Source organism: Pogoniulus pusillus, chromosome 21 (assembly GCF_015220805.1).
Source record: "Pogoniulus pusillus isolate bPogPus1 chromosome 21, bPogPus1.pri, whole genome shotgun sequence".
NCBI lineage: Eukaryota > Metazoa > Chordata > Aves > Piciformes > Lybiidae > Pogoniulus > Pogoniulus pusillus.
In genome coordinates this window covers 10,987,832-11,010,896 of record NC_087284.1, presented here as the reverse complement: position 1 = coordinate 11,010,896, position 23,065 = coordinate 10,987,832, and the positions used below count along the sequence as shown (strand labels likewise).

At 43.3% G+C, this 23,065-nt stretch overlaps 1 protein-coding gene across 5 annotated transcripts; it reads right to left on the bottom strand.

The window, feature by feature from the left end:
- Positions 1-1,896: 1,896 nt before the first annotated feature.
- On the bottom strand, positions 1,897-22,060 carry TMEM170B (transmembrane protein 170B). Of its 5 annotated transcripts, none has more exons than XR_010306188.1 (5): positions 21,958-22,060; positions 20,682-20,746; positions 16,271-16,441; positions 8,073-8,323; positions 1,897-5,090 (listed from the first exon to the last, which is right to left on the bottom strand). XR_010306188.1 is itself a non-coding variant. In XM_064160924.1 (3 exons), the coding sequence occupies exons 1-3, from the start codon at positions 22,052-22,054 to the stop codon at positions 8,193-8,195; spliced, it is 399 nt and encodes a 132-aa protein (XP_064016994.1). In that variant the 5' UTR covers positions 22,055-22,060; the 3' UTR covers positions 6,197-8,192. The 5 variants fall into 5 exon arrangements, 1 of the variants encoding a protein (XP_064016994.1); XR_010306186.1 differs by lacking the exon at positions 20,682-20,746 and having other exon boundaries at positions 1,897-2,299; positions 4,021-5,090; XR_010306185.1 differs by lacking the exon at positions 20,682-20,746.
- Between the last annotated feature and the right edge of the window lie 1,005 nt (positions 22,061-23,065).

The window sequence follows — 23,065 nt, the reverse complement described above, 5'->3', positions numbered from 1 at the left end:
CCCTGCCAAGGCAGGATCCCCTAGGGTAGTTTGCACAGGAATGCATCCAGGTGGGTTTTGAAAGTCTCCAGAGGAGACACACTACATGTTAAATAGGAAGCTGTATGTTCAGGTGGCTGATTACTCTGGAGTCCCTTGTGCTGATACAATTCTGAGCTGCTGTTCTACAGCAATGGTTTCATTCAGCTTTTAAAGACTTCAAAGCCCTGGTACTGCCAGTATCTATCACGTTTGGAGTGCCAGTAGTCACTGCTGTTCTGTAATTTGTTGGGCCAGTTGCGCTGATGCGTGTCATAATTAAATTTGGACAAAAGGAATGTGTTTGAAATGAAACAGAGAACCACAGAACTTCACAGAGGTTGGAAGGGATCTCCAGAGATCATTGAGGCCAACCTCTCTGCCAAGGCAGCATCCCCTAGAGTAGTTCGCACAGGAACACATCCAGGCAGGTTCTGAAAGACTCTAGAGAAGGAGGCTCCACAACACCCCTGGGCAGCCTGTTCCAGTGCTCTGTCACCCTTGCTGCAAAGAAGTTTCTCCTCACGTTGAGGTAAAACCTTTTATGTTCCAGTGTGTCGCCACTGCTCCTTGTCTTAGTGCTTTTAAATCCCTCCAGGGATGGTGACTCTATCACTTTGCTGGAGAGCTAGGTCCAGGGCTGTAACAACTTGGGTGATGACTTAAAAATCAAGTGTGTGACCAAGGCAGGAATAAAGAGCATCCACATATCTCAGCAGCTCAACACCACAGATAAAAGCATTTACATGGTGTTGACTAAGCATACTTTTCCCTGGTGGCTTAAACTCATAACTAAGTCAATTCAGTTTTCACTCCTGCAAATTTGTTTGCTAAACTATGGATCTGAAGTTGCATAGCCAAATCCTTATTATAACTTCAGAAGCTCCTGCCTTAGCCTTTGTTGTAGGTAATCATTTACAGGCATTTCATTTGCTCAGGCAGTTGTGGTTTGGATTTGTTTTTTTTACATGCTACAATTTAAGTATCAGAAAGAGAAACCAGAGGTATTAAAATCTGACCCATTTTGCAGTCAATTATTTGTTTCCTAACCTCCACCCTAAATCTCCCTTGGCACATTTCAGGACATTTCCTTTTGTTCTCTCACCTGGTTATGCTAGGGAGAAGAGACGATCCCCATCTCACTCCAGCCTCCTCTCAGGTAGCTGTAGAAAGCATTGAGGACTCACCTCAGCTTCCTTTTCTCCAGGCTGAAAAACTCAGTTCCCTCAGCTGCTCTTAACCAGACCTGTTCTCTAAACCCTTCACCAGCTTTGTTACTCTTCTCTGGACCTACTCCAATCTTGCTTGTAGCGAGCAGCCTAAAACTGATGCTGGTGTCTGCTGCTTCAAACCAGTCCCAAGAAACACCAAAGAAGCTCATTGAAACTCAGAAGCAGACAAGCTGCATCTTCCCACACAGGACAAGGCACACAGCAAACAAAATGTCCTTCCTTTCTCCAAGCAGCAAAGCCCTTAAGCCTCTCTTTACAGACACACTTAACCCCCTTCCCCCTCAGTGTGCCCTGGGTGCTTAGGCAGAATTTTAGCAGGCCCCAGAAACCCTCTGCTGTCACTGGGGCCTGTCTAGAGGCTGAACCTTGTACACTGAATAGCATCAGCTTGATCTTTACAGAGTATGTGTGTGAGGGAAGGGTGGCTTTTCTGGGAGCCTGGTGGTATCTGCAGGCAGGGCTGTGGTCTGGATTCCTGCAGGCAGAGAACAGGAAAGGTTTCCACTGAAAGGTGAAAGGAGAAATCAAAGTCTCACCCCACACTTCAGTCTTGTGCCAACACAGGTCCCACTGAGTGTTTCTTCCCACCTATGAAGTAGAAAGGAGATGTTTACAGGAACAGACCACTACAGTCTAGAAGAAAGTGTGCCACTAATGATGAATGGTAGCTTTATTTCATGTGTACATTTGCAAATTTCCATCAGGCTCACAAAAGGGAAAACTTCTTATTGGAGTATTTCACACTGAGGTTGATGCAAGGCTTTGTGGTTACTTAGAACATGCAATATGATACATGAAAATACTTCAACAGAAAACTTTTCAATCACACAAATGATGAGAGACTGTGTTTGACTTGGAAACTGTAAACAAGCTACTACAAAACATTTCCTACCATAAAGTCAGGTAAAAACTACTTGAAAGACTCTTGAAACCTTACAGCTGGGACAAATGTTCCACTCTGCCTCTGTTCTAGAGCACTCAGGTGGAAATTGTGCAGAAAAATGTTTTGCTTTAAGCTGTCCAGCTGTTATTGCTGCTTTTCGAAGAACCTGAAAGCAAACAGTGAGAACTGGGAACTAAACCAGCAAGCAAAATGTGACATCAACTACAAAAGTTTCTCCAAATGCTGTGGGGTTTTATACATTAAAAAGAGAGAACTGTACACAAACAGGGAAATAAAAAAAGTTGTTAAAAAACCCCAACAAGATAGATAAGACTATACAGTATTTACAGCCCTTGTTTGCTTTAGTTGGAGCTCTTCTGTTACGAGGACATGCAGTACACCAACCCAAAGACCATAACTTCCCCACAGTGCAATATAGTGCTGTACAAAGCAGAAATCAATTGTATGTTAAAACACTCTCTGCCATTGCGGCTCTTGCTATATCTTTGAACGTCATAACCTCCAGGTCACAATCCTTCAGCTTAGGGAACTTAAATGGAAAGGATATTTCTTTCCAGTACAAATTTACAGAAGACAAGCAGTAATGGCTACAAACTGGAACACAGAAGGTTTCACCTCAGCTTGAGGAGAAACTTCTTCACAGAGAGGGTGACAGAGCACTGGAACAGGCTGCTCAGGGGGGTTGTGGAGCCTCCTTCTCTGGAGATATCCAAGACCTGCCTGGACGTGTTCCTGTGTGAACTACTCTAGAGTAGGGGCAGTGGACTCAATGATCTCTGGAGGTCCCTTCCAACCTCTAACATTCTGCAATTCTGTGTGATGCTGTGATCTACCTAGAATGGTTTCTGTAAGCATTTCTGAATTCTTACTGCATTCTTATCCACTACCACAGTCAAAAGTTTAGTTATGTACCTCATCACCCAACCACTCCCTCAAACCTGTTAGCGGTATAGATGTTTAGCACATTTCAAGCAGTTAAAAACTTCCAGTGAAGTAAATTTAAAAGGTGTCAGATTTTTAGCTCTGATGACCTCATCAGGACACTTTATATTGATGGATAGCCCAGAAACAGATTCTACCGTGGTGATATTACATACCTTAATGAAACTTTGAAAGGTAGCTGTCAAAATGAATGCCATCTATATCAATCAAGTATTATTAATTGCATTGAATATATCTCTGCAGTACTTAATTTGTCTTCTAGCTGGCAGCTTTTCTCCATTCACAGAAGTAGCAATGTGCTCTTGTGGCCACGAAGGCTAATGCAATCCTGGGGTGTATTAGAAGGGCTATGTTTAGTAGGTCAAGGAAGATTCTCCTCCCCCTCTACTCTGTCCTGGTGAGGCCACATCTGGAGTACTGTCTCCACTTCTGGGTCCCTCAGTTCAAGAAGGACCTCATGGAACTGCTTGAAAGAGTCCAGCGCAGAGCCACAAAGATGATTAAAGGAGTGGAACATCTTCCTTGTGAGGAAAGACTGAGGGGCCTGAGGCTTTGCTGCTTGGAGAGGAGGAAACTGAAAGGTGACCTCATTCATGTTTATAAATATGTAAAGGGTGAGTGCCAAGATGATGGAGCCAGGCTCTGCTTGGTGATGCCCAATGACAAACAGAGGGGCAATGGGTGGAAGTTGAGGCATAGGAAGTTCCATGGAAACTGGAGGAAGATTTTTTCCCTATGATGGTGACAGAACACTGGAACAGGCTGCCCAGGGGGGTTGTGGAGTCTCCCTCTCTGGAGATATTCAAGACCTGCCCATTCCAATGCCTGACCACTCTTGCTGTGGAAAAAAAATTTCCTCATGTCCATTCTAAACCCACCCAGTCACGATTTGAGGCCATTCCCTTTTGTTCTATCATTAATTACCTGTGAGAAGAGACCAGCACCAAACTCCCCATGGCATCCTTTCAGGTAGCTGCAGACAGTGATGAGGTCTCCTCTTTTTGAAACTAAACAGCCCTAGCTCCTTCAGTAGCTCTTCATAAGATTTATTCTCCATGTATGGTCCAGAGGAGATGGCCCAACTCAATCTTCAAAGTGCCCAATATTGGGGATTTTTTTTCTGGGGGAGGTTATTACAATAACTCATGATTCTCATTGTGAAGGTAGTTTCTTGTGTTGCATCAGAATCTCCATAGCATTAACTTGTACCAATTATCCCTTATCTTTTCCTTGTGACTCCTTATAAAAAGGGAGCTTCCACCTTCATCATAGACCCTGCCTTTAAATGCTGCAACATGCTGATAAGGTCTTCCCTGAGACTTCTTTCAACGCTGAGCAAACCCAGCTGTTCCAGCCTTTCCCTATGCAGCAGCTTTGTAGATCCTCCACCATTTTCGTGGCCCTTCTCTGACCCCTCTCAAGCCTGTCAGCATCTCTCTTGTACAGCAGGGACCAAAACTGAGCACAGGATTCTAGCTGTGGCTTGACCAGAGTGGCAGTGGAAGTTGAGTCACCAACCCTGGATGATTTAAAGGTTGTTTGGACATGGTGCTTGGGGATATGGTTGAGGGTGAACCTTGTACAGTGGGGTTATCAGTTGGACTTGGTGATCCTGAGAGTCCTTTCCAACCGGAATGTTTCTGTGATTCTGCCAGTCCTTCCAATCTGGTATTGTACACTTCTGTGCTCGCTCCATTAAATGGTAAGAGTGTGGAACTCTTTCTAACAAAGAAATGAAAGCTTCTTTACATTAAATCTTATATTCAGTACTCCTTCCTCCTCCAAAGGCCTAGTTGTGTTGATGTAGTATCTGTTCTTCACCAGAAATCCACAGTTAACAGTGTAGAACGTGCCTAGTGATAGAATGAAGAGACAGGCAGAGCTATTTGAAGGCAGTGCTAAAAGATCCTGTGTGGACATCTGCACAACACTGTATTGTCCAAAGGCGACCAAAGTACCATCAGTGCCATTCACACACAAGATATCTTTGTAGCCTAATAACAAGGGAACAAAAAATAGAAAACACAAAAGAATATCTGAAGTAATTGTGTCTTGGAAAAGCTATTTCAATTGTTATTATGTGTAAGGTATGGAACACCACCCAGAATCATTATTCATACATATTGCATACATGCATACACTGCACCAAACATCTTTACAATGCTGTTTCTAAGGATGTGGAATGAAACTTCAGCACTTCACAGACTTAAGGCCACTTGCTCATGCTCTCACTGCTAGAGCTACTCTGCAGTAAGTTCATGATCTAAGCAAAGAATGCTTCTTCAGTTATTTGCCCTCATATTCCTCACAAGAAAGACTTAAAACCAATTTCCTATCCAAGACATACCTTTGTCTCTATTGAGCCACTCTCTGCCTATTTCTTGTTACCAGGCAATAATGCCATATAAAGCAGAGACAATTAAGCACCTAGCAATGGTTTGAAAGCGATTACCATGATCTACAAAACAAAAATCATTTGGAGGAAGGACACATCTGCAAAAATACCTCCTTGTCACGGTAGGAAGGTTAAAACAACAACAGTTTCATTGGCACTGCAGTCAAAATGGTGAATGAGGTTAATTCAATGAAGGTTTTATGTGCATTTCATAAGTTAGTAGCAGGCTGTAACTTGGTGAAGTTACATAATGGGCTGCCCAGGGAGGTGGTGGAGTCGCTGTCTCTGGAGGTGTTCAAATAAACACTGGATGAGGCACATAGTGCCATGGTCTAGTTGACTGGACAGGGATGGGTGCTAGGTTGGACTGGATGATCTTGGAGGTCTCTTCCAACCTGGCTGATTCTATGATAACAGCCTCAAACAATAAAGAAGAATCAGGATGCTCAAGGAGATCTGGAAACTGAGAAGAAGGTTCAGTGTGAGGTGAAGTCATGAGACAACCTATATTACTTCATAAAACAGTTGGGTTTGATTCAGACAAGTTATTTCCAGGCTGTGAAACAGGAATATTTTGATGTCTGTTAAGAAAGACACTGTATGAAACAAACAAATCGATCAGAAATAGTCAAAGTACAAGAATGAAGAAATGGTTGGTTTGTTCTTAAAAATCCTCTCCTCTTAAAACACAGGTAAGAAGGCACGTTAGGAGAAATATCTTCAAATATTTTATTATTCAGTTTGACTTAAATACCTGAAACCAGTTCTCATCATTTAAGACAATGGGGGAAAGTTTAAATTGCCTTTTACAGATGCCATAATTTCATTATCTAAAGTGCAATGCTTGTTATACTAAAAAAGTATCAGCAGAAAGTAAAGCCCACCTGACAACCCCCTTCCCCCAAACCAAACCATGTGGAATAAATAAGTTTTTGAAGACATTCAGAATAATGAGAACATATTCAACCACAATTTAAAGCAATTCAAAGCCAAAAATATAGAACAGAGAAATGGTTTGTGGACCTGTATTTTACCTGCAAAGCCCACAACTCCACACTTTTTCCAAACAAGACATATGCTTTTAAACAAATAACACCAGCATCCTTAGCTTTTAACAAACAATATTAGCGTCCTTAGCACTTGAAAAAAATACCACAAGTGTGTGTGGAGTAAAATAAAGGCAGAGAGGTTAATTCATTGTCAGTTTTTTGAAGCACTAAGCAATGACTGGATTGTGAGTTGTATTTTTCGCCCTATTTTTTTGGCTGTGCAGTAGGTGCCAGTGTTTTCAACAGTCCTGAAAGTCTCTTTGACATCTTAACAGCAAAACCTTTGAGCAGTTTACTCTTGCTGGCAGCATTAAAAGCTGACTGCTGAAAAGCATTCAGTTGAGGAAGGAGGTAAAAAAGTTCCTTACTCCTCACACAGAAATTGTTGTGCCCTTTAAATGTTGTGTTTCATAAATAATTAGCAATTAGACTTACAATTTCTATTCACTCCAAAACATTCACATTTAAGACACTTCACATGCACAATGCTACTGTCCCTTTTAAACTAGAAAAGCACAAATTCTACTGAAAGCTAAGTATTTCAAAGTTCCAAATACCTTAATCTTGCCAAAGATACAAAGTTCAGAAAAAAAGGTAGTAAATACATTAGTGCTGCCCCACTTCCAAACTCCTGGAGTTAGTAACCATGACTAAACTTGGTATTTTTGTTTGCTAGAAAACCAGTGTATCATATTTTTATCCCTTTCCATTTTCCTCACCGATGTGTTCTCCTAAAGTCTGTTATATTTGTGTGTTCTTGGAAGAATATGCATAGGGTTGAGAGTCCTGTCAGTGCTTAAATAGATATAGGGAGCTTATTTGCAACAAGCAAACCCTTTCTGAGGTTTTCAGAAGGGCTGGTAACCATCTGTGTGTTTAAGACAAAATAACTGCAAGGAAAGCATCAATCTAAGATTTGTTTGTGAATACACACCAGATTGTACTTAGCCCTCGTACTGTTTCCTTAAACAACTGATTTCTTCTGAGCTAAAAACCAGGAAGAAACGATGAGCTGAGCTTCAGAAAACTGCCATGAGCCGCTCCACACACGGTGCTAATTATAATTACATCAGAGCTGCTAAACCTGTGGTTCTTAAGCCCCATCAAAATTCAGCTGCACTTGGAAACAGACTGAACAGTTGGCTTGAATAAGAATACTCAGCATTCAGCAAGACTTTGCCAATTCTAAAGACTTCACCCAAACTCAGGCAGACTGTATGCTCACAGCACTCTTCTAGAACTACTATTTCAAAGCTTACCCAGCCAGCTAACTGCTGAGCTTGGCACACAGCAATTTCCAGCAGCGTCCCTTTATTTGATTACAATACTGTTAAGAACAATGATACCATCATCGAGCATTAACTTGACTGGCAGCTACTCAAGGTGCTTTGTCCCAGCTTTGACACACGAGTTGAACCTTGCCTAAGACTGAGGCACATCAGGCGCAGTGCAGAAGTACAATAGTTCAGACACTAGAGGACAATCTATCCACGGGACTGAACCTCTAGATTTGTAGTGCATGTTCCACGTACCTTCCTTCCTCTTGCACTAGAATTCCAGTTCATAGCCGATGAATCCACTCTTGGGAAGCTTCTTCTCAGAGAAAAGATTTCTTTAAGCTAGTCGTTTTTTATCCCCCTTCTACATAAGTCTCAAAGTGTTGCAAGAATTCTTGAAAATGAGATAATTAGAGTCAGTACTGTCTGTCCAACACCAAAGACAAGAGCTTCTAGGGGAGCCATATTCTTTCCTGCTACTCTGTAAATTCCAGCTACTGCAGCACCTGAGAACCACGAAAAGAAGACAGAACAATCATCAAATCACAGCAAAGGCCACGGCTGAAACAGATGACAACTTACAGTTTCTATACAACAGCTGTCTGCAGAACATCACCAAATACCATATTACTTCATGGCCCTATCAAATTATTGGCCTTGCTTGTATTCCTTAAGCAAGCTTCTCAGAAATGATTTTCTCAACAGAACTAAATGAACTTTCCCAACATCAGCTTGATTTAACCAAAAATTAAATCTTCTTGTAGAAAAATATTTTGCTTTTCTGGGGGGGTTTGTTTCTCATTTGCTTGGTTTTGTAGTTTTTGCTTTTTCTTTTTTACATTTTTGCCTCTTTATTTTGAAAAGGTAGAAAAAAAGAAATATCCTTTAAAAATGTACTGAGTCCAAAGTGTGGTTGAGTAGTGCTTGTACAGGCAGGGAGAAGGCAGCGACAGGAAAGCTGCAAAACAACTGTAAGCACTTACACATCTATCAGGTGCATTTAATATTTCATTCGAACAACCTGGTCATGTTTGTGTCAGTTTAGTTTTGACTAACTACTACACTGTTAACAGTTGTTGAGCAAAGCAAGCAAGACATGAACAAGATCAAAGCATTGCATTGTCAGCTACAAATGTGTACGAGAGGAAATTTCTAACCGAGGTGATCATGTTTTGAGCTAGAAGTTAAAAATTAGGAGGTGTTTTTTTCTTGCACAGTTGTATGCAAATTCCCATCTAAAAGTATAACATCAAATAGCCAAGAGTAAACCACAAACAGGTGTTAACACTTGAACTCCCTTCTGCTGCTTTTCAGCTGCTGGATTTATCACACCTGTTCAAAGACAAAGGGTCCCAGAGCAAATGTAAAGCTGTGATGTCTTAGAGCAAATGCCTGTGAACAAGGTTAAGTCTTCATATAAATCAGTTAAAAAAATCTAAAACCTCACATGATAATGATGAGTAACATTTTCTGCTCACCTTCTGAGCTTTGAAAAGATCCTAAAACAGCCATTTGAAAAAGAAATACAGGCTTCTACACAGCTGTGTTCAGAAGCAAAAACAATGTACTGCGTGTACTCTACCCTGCCCTGGTGAGGCTGCATCTGGAGTACTATGTCCATTTCTGGGCTCCCCAGGTCACGGAGGACATAGAACTGCTTGAGAGAGGCCAGTGCAGAGCCACAAACATGATTAAGGGAATGGAACATCTCTTATGAGGAGAGATTGAGGGAGCTGGAGCTGTACGACTTGGAGAGGAGGAGATTGAGAGGTGACCTCATTTGTGTTTATAAATATGCAAAGGGTGAGTGCCAGGAGGCTGGAGCCAGGCTCTGCTCAGTGATGCCCAATGCAAGGACAAGGGGCAATGGGTGAAGTTGAGGCTTAGGAAGTTCCATGTAAACACGAGAAGAATTTTTTTCCACTGTGATGGTGAGAGAACACTGGAACAGGCTGCCCAGTGAGGTTGTGGAGTCTCCCTCTCTGGAGATATTCAAAACCCACCTGGGTACATTCCTGTGTGATCTGGTCTAGGTGATCCTGCTCTGGCAGGGGGGTTGGACTAGATGAGCTTTGGAGGTCCCTTCCAGCCCCTGACATTCTGTGATTCTGTAATCTAACATCAGAAGTATATCTAGAATGAAGCTTTTATTCAATACTTTCTGAACTAGTATTTTCTATAGGGTGCATCTTTCCTTGACTAAAGAAGAAACATTGCTTGTTGACCTTCCTTTCAGATTTTTTTCATGAACACCAAGAAAACCCTCCTAGATTTATTAACCTGCAGTATGTATGGTTTCAGATGCTAATTTAAACTCTCTCAGGGATCACAGAGTCTTTTTCAGGCTCAAAGGAACCTGAAAAGCTGTCACAAATTTGTTTTAAATAATAAAGAAGGGTTAAAAACAATATGGAATTTTCCTGGTTGTGCAGAGTCATAGACAGGGGTAGTGTGCTAGTTTGAGCCTAGCTGGGGTATTTTGGTGAGAATTAGATTGTAGGCTGTGAAAAGCAAACAGTGGTGATGTCTACTTCACTCATAGGCTTGTTGAGATGCATAAGAAAAAGAACTTAAACATAGATAACAGAGTTGTTTGTTCTCTTGTCTTTAGGGCTCCACTTCCCTCTAACCTACCCTGCTGTCTGTGTGACTAATTCCCCTGCTTCCTAATTCCCCTGGCCGACCCTCCAAACTCACTTTGAACATAAGGCAAAGTCTGGGGTAAGGTAGAGGGGTGGGAAGAAGGTGGAAAGGTGGTTGAGAGCCCCTCCTGGGGACTCTGGTTCTCTGGTTTCTGGGAGGGCTGCTGTGTTTCTGTATTACTTTTTAACTTGTATATTTCTGAATATAGCTGTATAGATTGTAAATATCTACTTGTATATTGTGCTGTGCTAGTTTGAAGCTAGCTAGAATGTTCTGGTGAGAAGAATTAGATTACAGGCTGTGAGAAGAAAACAGTGGTGATGTCTGCTTCACTCACAGGCTTGCTGAGATGTATAAGAATAAGAACACATAGATAACAGAGTTGTTCTCTATCTGGGCTTTGGGCTGCACCTCTCTAACGTCACCTGCCATCTCTGTGATTAATCCACCTGCTTCCTAACCTCCCTGGCTGACCCTCCAATATTCCTTGGGCATGAGGCAAGATCTGGGGTAAGGGAGGGGGGTGGGAGAAAGGTGCAAGGGCAGCTGAGAGCCCTCCTGGTTCCTGGGAGGGCTGTTGTGTTTCTGTATTACCTTTTAACTTGTATATTTCTGTCTATAACTGCATATATTGTAAATATCTGCTAGTCTATTGTGCTAAGCTGTAACTATGAAGCTTCATTCCACTTCCAGCAGCTGAGTCTAGTCTGGGTGATTTCACTTAAGTGGGGAGGGGGTGGGTAACAAGTAGTCTGCAGAAGTGATCAAAAAGCCATCAGTAACACGGAAATATATTTAAGGTCCAACAGATTTTCTGCAAGTCCAACCTGTATCTGAACCATGTGACATCTGAAAAAAGTTAACCCTTCATTTAAAAGGAAAAACAAAAACCCAGGAGCAGTATTTAGAAACAATTAACTTGTGTTGTGTTTTAAATTGTTCTTGTTAAAAAACAAATCTGTAAAGTACATTTTGTCAGGAATATCTCACCAGAAGGCCACCCTTATGGTATTACACTCAGCTACCTTGCATAGCTTTTCCATTTGTCCCTTGACTATCTGCTGCCCAAAACTGAGAGATCCTTTAATGAAGCTCACTACTGACGTTAAATTTGTGTTGGGGATTGAGCTCTAAGTAAATACAAACCAGGAAACTGGGATACCAGAATTTTAGAGTCTCATCATGGTGGGGGTTGGAAAGGACCTCTGGAGATGACCCAGTTGAACCTCACTACTAAAGAAGGGTCACCAAGAGCAGGTTTTCCAGGATTACAGCCAGACAGGTTTGGAATCTCTCCAGAGAAGACTCCACAATCTCTCTGAGCAGCCTGGTCCAGTGCCCTGCCACTCCTTATTGCAAATAAGTTTTTCCTTATGTTTAGGACAAAGATTTGATGCTAGTAGTTGATTTGTTTTCTTGGGAAAACAGTGAGCTGTTCTGGAAAACATCGATAATAAACCCAAACAGGAGCTTGATAAATATGTATTTATACTCAAGCAACAGTGCACAATACAACCTGTAATGCACAACCCAGCACAACTGGCACAGAGCCAAAGTGCACTACAATAGGCTGCCAAGGAGGGAAATGAGAACATGTCACCAAAAAAGAGTGTGCTTGGGAAGAGAAGGAAGAACAGACCCTTCTAGATGAAACAGAGCTAAAATCCTTGCCTCAAACTGTCTGATATTTGTCTGTTCTCATCTGAATTTGGTTTGTTTTTTTGTTTTGGACAGTATCCATTGCTATTTAGTAATTTTTCTTTATAACTTTTATATAACCATTAAGTTCTGTCATTTTTTTCAAAGCCTAGAAATTGAGAAGCTTCCTGCTTTCCTATGTGCTGTTAAAAAGACTCCAAGTCAGAAAATTTGAAAGAGGAACCTGAGCAAAATTAAGCTTGTGTTATTTAATAAACTCTGATGCATTCATTCACCTACACAAATGATGCAGGGGACTGGAAATACAAAATGGAAGTTGAAGTTCGTTTGCTATTTCAATTTCTTAAGTACTGGATCAGGCATATCTGCCGAAGAAGATACTTCAACTTGCATCCCAGGTTGCAGCGCAATAGCTATTAAAAATCCTCTTTTTAATAATTTATCACCATCATTTGTCTTCAGAAGCTCCCCACAGAATTTATTTCACTATGAAACAACTCAGTGCTGTCCAGAAATAAAAACACCTGATAGCAAAATTATTTGGCTAAGCAAACCACAATGCTCTGTGCAAAACCTTTGGGAACAGTAGAACAAGTCTACAGGCTAAGCTTGAAGGAACTCTCAGGTGAATTTACACAAAGCCAGGACTGCTTACTTGTTAAATATTTTAACCTACAAAATCGCATGCCAAAAATACAACTGTGTTGCTCCTCTTTTTTATGCACAGATAAAAGACACAAAGTACTTTCATCTGAGAAGCACTGAGCCTAATCCTTCCCCACCACGGAACGGTATGAATGTCTCTGCTTGGATATGCCAGCATCACATTTCCTACCTTTAGTTCCTCAGGAACGCTGATGTACAATTGCCCTCGTAAAAGGACCACTGTCATTGTAATCTCGGAACAAAAAGCAGCAAAACGCCTAACATCATCACCCAACTGCATTCATCTCACCTTAGCAAAAGAAGAGTTATACTGAACTATAAGGTGTTAAATGATGGAATCCTAAGCTGAGAAATACGTGGCAATTAAAACAAATTTTTGAGGAAAGGCTTATTTACATTGGTGACATTTGCATTTTCTTTAAACCTTGCACAATAACTTATTACTTAAGGCAGTAATAATAAATTACCTGAGATAAATTACCCAGGAGTGTGTCCAAAGCTGTGGCTTACCACCACCATTTAGATATCTGGGCAGTAGATGGGCAAACAGAAATGAACAGCAGAAAGGCTTGCCTACAGGCTCTGCAACGCTTGCTAGATTTACAGCTCCTTACCCCCAAAGGCCTTTCCAATTAGAACATCTTGTCGACAACTGCCCTTGTTTGTGTTAGAACAGAACTAATTCTGGGCAATGATTTTAATATTCAGCTCAGATTCTTCTCACTGACTGCACTTTCTGAAGCTGACAGCATGTTTTCACAGACAGCATCTGCTTCTAGCAGTGATAACTCTGATGTTCAGAGTTACTACCAAGGGTTGGGGTGTGGAAAGGCCTTGCCTATACTTGCTCACATGCAGGCCAAGGTCACTGATAAATCTTGAGTGCCATGCTGGGGCACAGAATGTAAAAGGCTGCACCTGCAGGGGGGTTCAGATAAGACAAATGACCCTAAACAACAAACCAACACACGGATTTTATCCCATCTCTGTCATATTCAGTATAAGGCTGAGGGACCATGAAGTGTCAAGCCTCTTCTTCAATGGCTGGTGTCAGAGGACGACTGTTCATTCTGACTTGGATTCCCATCCATATGTTCCAGAATTCAGCTCCTGAATCTGATTCCTGCATGCAACTGAGTCCAGACTGGGACTTCCACAGTGCCTGCCTCCAGCATCAGTGACTTAACTGCCATCATGGGGTTGGGTTTGTATCAGAGGATATTGCTTTGTATCTATTTTATGTTATTTTTATGAAAGCTGGTTTAGTTTTCCAGCCCATCAATCTATCTCCCTTATTCCCTTTGCCTTCTCTTTGAGAGGGGAGAGGGTTTATCAGAGAGCACCTGTCACAGATTGAATGACTAGCCCAGTCTTAACACCGACGATCTGTGGGCTGAAAGTATTGTTCAGTTTAACATAAACCTCATTCAACCCATTGATTTTAACATTGAGAAATCCTTAATAGCATTGTTTTGGTCTACAAATTACAAGCTTTAAAATAATATTCACTATCTCTTTTCCCCTTCCCAAACAAAAATCACCACGCTAGCATTTGCTTGGGAAAGCTACTGTAGTCTATCTGTAAGTTAGACCAAAGTAGGTGGGTATGACAAAGCCAAAGACTGAATAAAAGGTCCTACTGATCTCATGGCATGTAATTCAGTATTGACACAGATAATGGAATCATTCATAGAATCAATCAGGGTTGCAAGGGACCACAAGGATCATCTAGTTCCAATCCTCCTGCCATGGGCAAGGACACCCTACCCTAGATCAGGCTGGTCAGAGCCTCATCCAGACTGGCTTTAAACACCTCCAGAGATGAGGCCTCAACCACCTCTCTGGGCAACCCATTCCAGGGTCTCATCACTCTCATGGCGAAGAACTTCCTCCTTAGCTCCAGTCTGAACCTAACCATGTCCAGCTTGGCTCCATTCCCCCTAGTCCTGTCATATCCTAAAAAGACAGGAAGATGGAAAACCTGGCACCTGATACCAGTAAATCTAGATGAAAACAATGAAATAACACTTCCTCAAAACATCCTTGGCAGCATCACTTCTGTGCCACATGTGGTGAGGTGTAACATTTTGTGGCAGTGATAGGGCTAACACCCTAGTTTCATTCGAAATTTTCAATAAAGAATTGTATTGGATGCAGAAGAACAAGAATAAGATAAATCCACATAATTTCATTCCTTTGCTGGACTAGTATTTAATCTCCTGGATAAACTGTTTCCTCCTTCTTCATCTTTCTGCCTCTTTGCATCACCTGCTCCTTAACTCCTCCGCGCTGATTTCGGCACTAACCTTGGTGGAGTAATAACAATTGCAGCCTTCTGGGTTTTCTGGCTGGGGAGAGGAGTAGAAGGTGGCTATCAGCCCTTCTGGGCTTCATCCAGGGGGAACTGTTGTTTATTTCTACTTTGTAAATATATTGCTGTACATATGCCTTGTACTATATGCTTGTGTATTTTAACCTGCTGTAAATACATTGCTTCATTTGATTCTACGCCATTTGAACTGGTCTGGTAATTTTTTTTGGGGGTGTGTGTGTGTGTGTGTGTGTGTGTGTGCAATTTAAACCCACCTCACACTTCTGCACTTTTCTAGATAAAATAATCTTGCTTTCTATAATATTTTGATGCTGAGTATAGGTTTTAACTTTAGTTCTGTGAACCTGTCAGCATAGTGCATTAAAGGAAAAATTGTTAGGATCTTATCTATGGATAAAATGTCAACTTAAAAAAAAAAAAGGGCCTAAAATGCATCTTGGGTGGTAGGCATTAGATTAATACCATAAGAAGCTGCAAGAGATGGCCCAGCCAAAGAGCATTTTAGGTAGAACAGCAGCACCTTTTTCCCCCTCCCCAAAAACATGAAGCTAAGTCTAGTGGCCATCCTCCCCATCCCAAATAAAGTAACACCATGGCCAAGCCAAGACTTTAAAGGTCTTTCAAAATCATGAGCCAAGGGTAACTTCTACAAATGAGTAATTTTCCTAGCTGTAAATCATTCTTTACATTGAATTTTTTTCAGCAGAGCTACATCCTAGCCAGGAGTAACTTAAACTCTTGCAGACTCAAGGAAAAAGCAGGAATTCAGCCTTGCAACCAATGGAATCAGGATCTTATTTCCAAAAGGAAAGGCTTTTAGAGTACTAAGGGGATCTCAGTCAGAAACAAAAAGTGTCTGCAACAAATGTGGTAGGATAGGACTGCTCTTCCTGTCCCAAAATCTGTTGCCTGTTGAGTATACATACCTTTTGAATAGCTTGTCATTCAACATTGCTGCACAATTCTGACAGTTCATAGTAGCTTTACCTTTACAGAATAGAAGAGCAACTCAGCTGCTATTACTATTACCACCTATATAACTAAGGCAAACAACTAGTCACTAAGAAAAAGGTTTCTTTGGGGGCTTGCTTTCTTTCTTTTTAGAAATTATATGTAAAATAAGAAAAGGAAAATTAAAAAAAAAACAACTTACTGGTTATCATTGCTCCAGTTACAGAACCCAGAAATCCAATGCTGACCACAATGACAGAAATCAGCCTCCCCTGCCTATGCCTCTGCAGCATCACAAACATTAGTACTCCCACAGCACCATGGACAAAGAGAGAGGAGAAGAGAGCCCAGAGGAAAACCCAGTACCACATCTCTGAAAGAGAGCAGTCAAACAAAAAGTTAATATTTCCAAGACCAGAACTTCATAAGTAAGAAACTTTAAAACAGAGCATACAATCAGCAGTAAGAGAAAAGCAGTACTAATTTTCATCTTAAAAGGAATCAAAAGGACAGCACTGGCACATGCTCAAGACTCTTTCCCTCTTCTAGCAGTCCATCATGAAGGAATAACTCTATTATGATTAAAAAAATACAGAAAGGATTCTGGCACATCTGTAACTCAGATGTATTATTACAAGAAATTAATCATTCTTGTAATGGTTTCCTTAAAGAGCATAAATTGCAGTTCCTTACTAGGCATTGTAACTATTCCTGCAGAATGAAATATTGTAAGAATTGTTTTGGACTTTGGTTTTGGAGGGTGGGTTGGGTGGATGGGTTTTGTGGGATGTTTTTTATCTGTTCCCCTCCCCCCAAAAAACATCAAATGGGAAAAATGAAATCAAAGACTTCAGTATATTTACCCAAGAGTTCAGTGTTTCCCATCACATTAGCTTCAAAGGCACAAATGAAATATACTATAATGTCCACGAGGTATCTTAAACACATCTACCTCCTTGCTTCTAACTGCTTAGCACAGACCTTTGCAGAGGCTGCTAGCCACTAGCATTTCAATTACTAAGAAGGGACAAGTGTTCTTGAGAATGTGTGAGTACCAACATTCCTGTGAAGAACAGCAGACATGATCATCTCCCCCAAAGAAAGTATCAGGAACCAGCCATGAATCGACATAAGCATTAAAGAACCTTTCTCACATGGTATTTTGTAAAAAAAAATCATGAAACTCCAAAGAGACAAAACCAACAGGAAGGGGAAAAAAATCATTCAGCAAATTGGGGCACACTTTTCTGACTGACATATCCCATGAAACTGTCATTAAGTGGAGTTTTTGCTGAGCCCCCCTCAAAAAAAGGGTGCAGCTTTCTTATAACAGCAGGATACTTATGCTCATGAAGCAAGCCTGTGTTTTTGCATTACATCAGTCATAGGAGCTAAATCACGACCCAATAAATTAGCTTTAAAAATATTTAGCAGCTCAAACAAAAAAGTGGTGAAAGAAGACTGAGAAAGAATAGTTGCTACAGAATAACCATGGTACTTTGACTCCAGTGTCAATATTGTTTGTGTATCTACGGCAAGAATACAGTATTCAAGCTTTTTCCTTTAGCATCACTTTGAGGTTAGACTCAACTCTTTCACACAAGCATGAAAGGCAAAACTGTGTCCTGGGACTCACGACTCTAAAGCCATTAAAACCAAACTTTTGGAAGGTCTGCTCTGCTGGATGGTGAATTTGCTCCTCCTATAAGGAGTGACTGAAGGAGCTGGGGCTGTTTAGTTTGAAAAAGAGGAGGCTGGACTCAATCTCTGGAGGTTACTTCCAACCTCTAAGGTTCTGTGATTCTGTGATCAGTCACTTTCATAAAACTGCATCAGCTCAAGAACAGGAGACTCAGCTGAGAAGGGACCTGCAATTACAGCAGCCTGTTCAGCAGTTACTCTAAAGTAAACAGCCAACATTTAGATGCTCTATGCAGAAGACATGCAAAGTTCTTGACAGTCTCACTCTGAATGTACCCGAGTCACGGTCCCAGGATGCTGAAAGCTGCACTTTTAGTTATTATCTCCTAACATGCCATTGCAGCTAAAACTCTTTTAACTCAACCAAGAAAATCTGTGGGAATCTGACTCTGTTAGACACAATCATTCCCTGTAATTTCCATAGGGGTCACCAAGCACTGCACCACCTGTTCAGAAGTCACTGCTTGTGGTCACTGTTGATCCTCACCAGGTAGAAAAGACAACTGATTTCCAATCTCAGGAAGACTTACTAAGTTGACTGTGTTTTCAGGAGAAAAAGGAGGATTATTTGAAAGCTAACTGCTCACTTGCAACTAAGAAACCAAAAATATTTACAAACCCTTACACAAGAAAATAGCTGTATAGCGAGTAACTAGCTCAGGTCTTATTTACATCCCAAGCAAGACTCAGGGAAAATTAACTTAATTTAGGGCAGGAGACCTGAGAATAGACCCAGCCTCAAAAGGCTTGTTGTATAAAAGAACATAGGCTTCAGTCCTTTGGTGCACATTTTTTTTCTCCTGCTCTATAAAAGCAACACACATTGAATCCATCCTAAAGGAATCAGAGAACTGTGATGGTCTTCCTTGCAGGAGGCAGACAACAAGATGAAGGACAATAGGAAATAATGGAGGTAACTGTTTTCATCCTGCAAGCAAATAACTTAAGAGATCATCTTCTGTCTGGAGCTGCCTCTCATTTAAGTAGCTCCAGAAAACACATATGCTCTAGCTCACCCACTCTCCACCAACTTACATACATACCCAAGCTGGTTAAGTACCTGAAGAGCTTTTCTTTGCAAAGTTACTAGACAAACGACAAGCAGAGATGCTAGGAGGGATGGTTTTTGGTCCCTCCCCTCACATTCTAGCAAAAGATATTCACCTACTCTAACACAAAATGGATTTTAAAATGGAATGAAGGCAAAAGTGTCCCTGAAGAGGGAAGAAAGTAGAACTCTGCCACTTTTTTGTCATGAACCATTCTAGCAACCCTCCTTAGTAAGAGGATACCTCTAGTTTCCTGCAGATTAATTATGAAGTGAGGGCTTTTTGGTTTTGGTTGTTTTTTTTTAATGGTTGCAATAATTTACATTGTTGTATCCTGATACAAAATAAAGCAAATGGAACAATCACACAGATGTAGTAGAAAAAGAAAGGTTCAGCTTACTTTTAAGGGGGAAAAAAAATCTCAACAAAACCATGACAGTTTGAAACATCCCTGGATTAGGCTGGAGTTCGTATCAGGCTCCTGCTGAAAGTTTTGGAAAACCAATATATTTTTAAGAAGAGTGCTGATAGAACTTTACAGCTTTGCACAAACACAACCAACAGTGTTTATCTGAAGAAGATAATATTTTACTTGGGCAACCTAAAAGCCACATCCAGAGCACAACTTTAAGTCCAAAAGTAAACACAAAGTGGTGTTAAAGAAGATGTTAAATCCAGTGGAAGTTAACTGTCACCAGCCCCTAAGAACACTGAGTGCAAGTGCTTATGGCTGCAAGGACAACCTGGTTTTAAGCAGCAATTAACAAACCACAATGCAACTATACAACTGGCACAGACATACTCTCCAACAATCCCACAATGGGTAATTAGTTATTTTAATGTCTTTACTTTAAAGAAGAAAATCCATTCCACATAAAAAACTCCTTGTGCCACAACTACTTATATTGCAAAAGCGCCAAGAAACAAACTGCTTTGCCTACTTAACACTCAGCACTGAATTCCCCAAGAAATGCCCTGGGTTGTGCAATGCTCTAAGAACAACTTCACAGAGGGTGTTGGCATGGTGTGAAATCCATCGTGAACTTTCCCCTCTAAGAGCACAAGACCTATTTTTTGCAATAAATATGCAAACATAAGTACCAAAAAAATTAGTTTACAGAATCACAGAGGGCCAGGTTGGAAGGGACCCCAAGGATCATCTGGTCCAACGCTTGTTTGAAGATGAAGGGATGGTGGATATGCAATGGACCTCCATCAGGGACCTAAGCTCCCAGCATCCCTGACCATATCCCATCATAGAAAATATCATTTAATTCCCAGGAAGGACAGCATGGATCAGTCTTAGAAGCAGCTTAATACCTCACCCTCAGAGGCATGACTTAACACCTCTGTTCCTCGGTTATGTGTTTGCAGATTATAGGAACTGATGCCTTTTGGACATTGACAAGTACTGGGAGACCTGGTAGGTTTGTCCATTCAAAACTAAACTCTTGGATGAAAATGGTCACAGAACCACAACTGTATTAGTGTGTCACTGCTTTAGTATCTGGATAATGTAATCACCAGACACATCTCTTAAGAAAACCATAGATAACCTTTTTGTTACATCTATAAAAGTATCCTGGAAGTTACATGAACAAGAACGACAACGAAGCCTGAGATGATGACTTTGTTTGCTACAGCTTCAACTTTAGCTACACCACTATTTCCATCACATTTCTTCCACTTCAATAGATTTTAAAAACAAAGCTATCAATCATTAGTACACAGGAGAGGAAAAGGTGGCATAATTTTCACAAATGTCAGAATATCTTTACAAATACCTGAAGCATGTCCCCTTTACTCAACATTTCACTAAACCCTCACCACCCCTCCAGCAAACAGGATTAATTTACTCAGTACCATCTCTGCTGTTGACACCAAAATCCTGTTTATTCAAAGGTGGAAGTTCAGGTTTTTCCTTACATCTGGATAGAATCACAGAATAGAATCACAGAATCAGACAGGGTTGGAAGGGATCACAAGGATCTAGTTTCAACTCTGCTACCATGGGCAGGGATACCTGACACTACATCAGGCTGCCTGCAGCCTCATCTAGCCTGGTCTTGCAACACCTCCAAGGACGGGGAGAATCAGCAGAAACATCTCCCCACTACATGCCTTGGGTCTTACAGTAGCCCACACCCATTTTTCAGCATGAGGTCGAGTAATAAAAAGCAGCCAGTTCAGTTCTTGCCAAAGCTCCCATCTCCTAACGCAGAATGAAGACCTGAACTTGATTTGGGCTCAGGGATTTTTTTCAGAACAGCTCAGTCTTCAAGAATGCCTGATGCTTAAGACTATGTCTACTTGTCAGGGAAAAACCCGACAACTCAACTCCCGCAGTGATCTTGCCCAGGAGTATACTTGGGGCGGGAAGAATCTGATTCCCACATGAATTTCTTTGCCTTTTTCTGTTTTCCATAGCTGCATATATATATAGAGAGATAGATAGATATATGAGTTTATACCCACAAAAAAAGGCAAAACCCAAAACACGCCTCCAAACATACTCCAGCCTTCCATATATATATGCTCACACACTTTCCACAACCCATTACTCACACAGGGGTACCCATCAGTTCACTCACACTCACACACTCTACACCACTAGCCTGTTATTCCCTGCATGGGTACAGTAGTGAGCAAGCACACCCACGCCTCCTTTACTCATGCACATACCAGACAGACACACAGGCATCAGCCGCCCCAGCAGCTAACACACAGACCCCTCCGCTTTCCCTGGCCATCCCACCGCCAGCGCCCAGCTCTGCGGGCATGCTGACGCCCGCGATGCGTGCTCACAGAAGCAGCACGCGTGCACACACCCAGACCGCGACACCACCAGCAGCCCTCCGCAGGTGTAACGCACCGGGAAACCCCCGCACCCCCGCCCTGCACCCCCGCCCTCCATTGTGCGCTACGCAGGTTCGACCTCCGCTCGGAGCGGCAGAAGCCCCGGGCTCCCACACCGGCGGCACCCCTTCGCTACCTCCACACAAGAGTGGCACACACGGAACGCCACCAGTCGCCCCCACCCTCGGCAAGCGGTTCGCCCTGCCGCCTCCATGCGTGGGCCGGGGCCCGCCCGCCGTCCCCCTCTTCCCGGCACACCCACGCCCCGCCACCGCCCGGTTACCGGTGAGGTTGCGGAGGACGGTGCCGTGAGCCCAGAGACTCAGCACTTGCTGCACTGACAGGTTGATCATAGAGTTGTCTCCCGCTTCCACCTTCATGGTGGCAGGTGGTCCAGCGGCCTCCGCCGCTCCTCAACCGGGTGGGACGGGGGACGGGCGGCAGCGACAGCCTGACGACGGGAGGCCGGACGCCTCTCGCCACCAGACCGCGGAGCGGCACGGCTGCGGCAGCGAGGAGCAAAAGGGCGGGGAGGCGGCGAAGGAGCCTTCGCGCCGCGAGGGAGACATCGAGAACCGAGGGGGTGAGATGGCGGCCGGGGCCGGGGGAGAGGACGCTGAGCGGGCGGGCAGGCAGGCCACTGGCGCTTCCCCGCGGCTCAGGGGCAGGGCAGGGCGGCCTCGAGTTGCGAGCAGGCCCGCTCGGACCCCACCACCGCCACCTCCTTCTCCATGGGGCGCAGCAGCAGCCGCCGCCCCGCCAGCGGCATCGTCACCCCGGCCAGCGACATCGTCACCCCGGCCAGCGGCACCACCTGGGCCATGGGAGGGGCGCCCGCCAGGCCCCACCCTCCCTCACAGGGCTGCCCCCGCCCCGGTCCCGTCCCGGCGGGCGGGGCAGGGGGCGGGGCCCCGGTGACCGTTAGGCGGTGCGCGAGCTGCGCGCTTCTCCCCGATTGGCTCTGGCCGCAGGGACGGGCGTACCCCACGTGACCGCGGCGCCACCCCGCGCGCTGGCGGCCGCTCGCCGTCGCGGGGCTGGGGTGAGGTTGTTGGGGGTCTCGCACCTCCGTCCGGGAGGGGCCTGCCGCTCCCCGGGCTGCCCACCCGGCGTCGGCACCGAGAGGCGAAACGGCAGCAGCTTTTCCACGCAGCGGCAAAACTTTGTTAGCACCGTGGCAGGCCGCTGACCGCTGAGGGAGGATGCGGCTGCTGGGGGGTGAGGAGCCCGCGGTGAGCGCCGAGGTGGGGCCGGGGGCAGAGGTGAAGTTGCCTGAGGAGGCTGCAGCTGTCTGAGCAGGAGTGCAGCACCGCGCGAAGCAGGGGCCTTGCATCCAGAGGCAGCACCCAGGCAGCGCTGGGGAACAGAATCCCAGCGTGGTGTGCCTTGGA

What these genes read in the sequence shown, in the direction of transcription:
- TMEM170B (XM_064160924.1), bottom strand. Translation starts at nt 22,054, where the DNA reads ATGAAGGTGGAAGCGGGAGACAACTCTATGATCAACCTGTCAGTGCAG. An exon ending in CGTCCTCCGCAACCTCACCG is followed by an intron (nt 16,442 to 21,957) that starts GTAACCGGGCGG and finishes GCTCTCTTTCAG; the next exon opens with AGATGTGGTACTGGGTTTTC. An exon ending in AACTGGAGCAATGATAACCA is followed by an intron (nt 8,324 to 16,270) that starts GTAAGTTGTTTT and finishes CGTGGTTCTCAG; the next exon opens with GTGCTGCAGTAGCTGGAATT.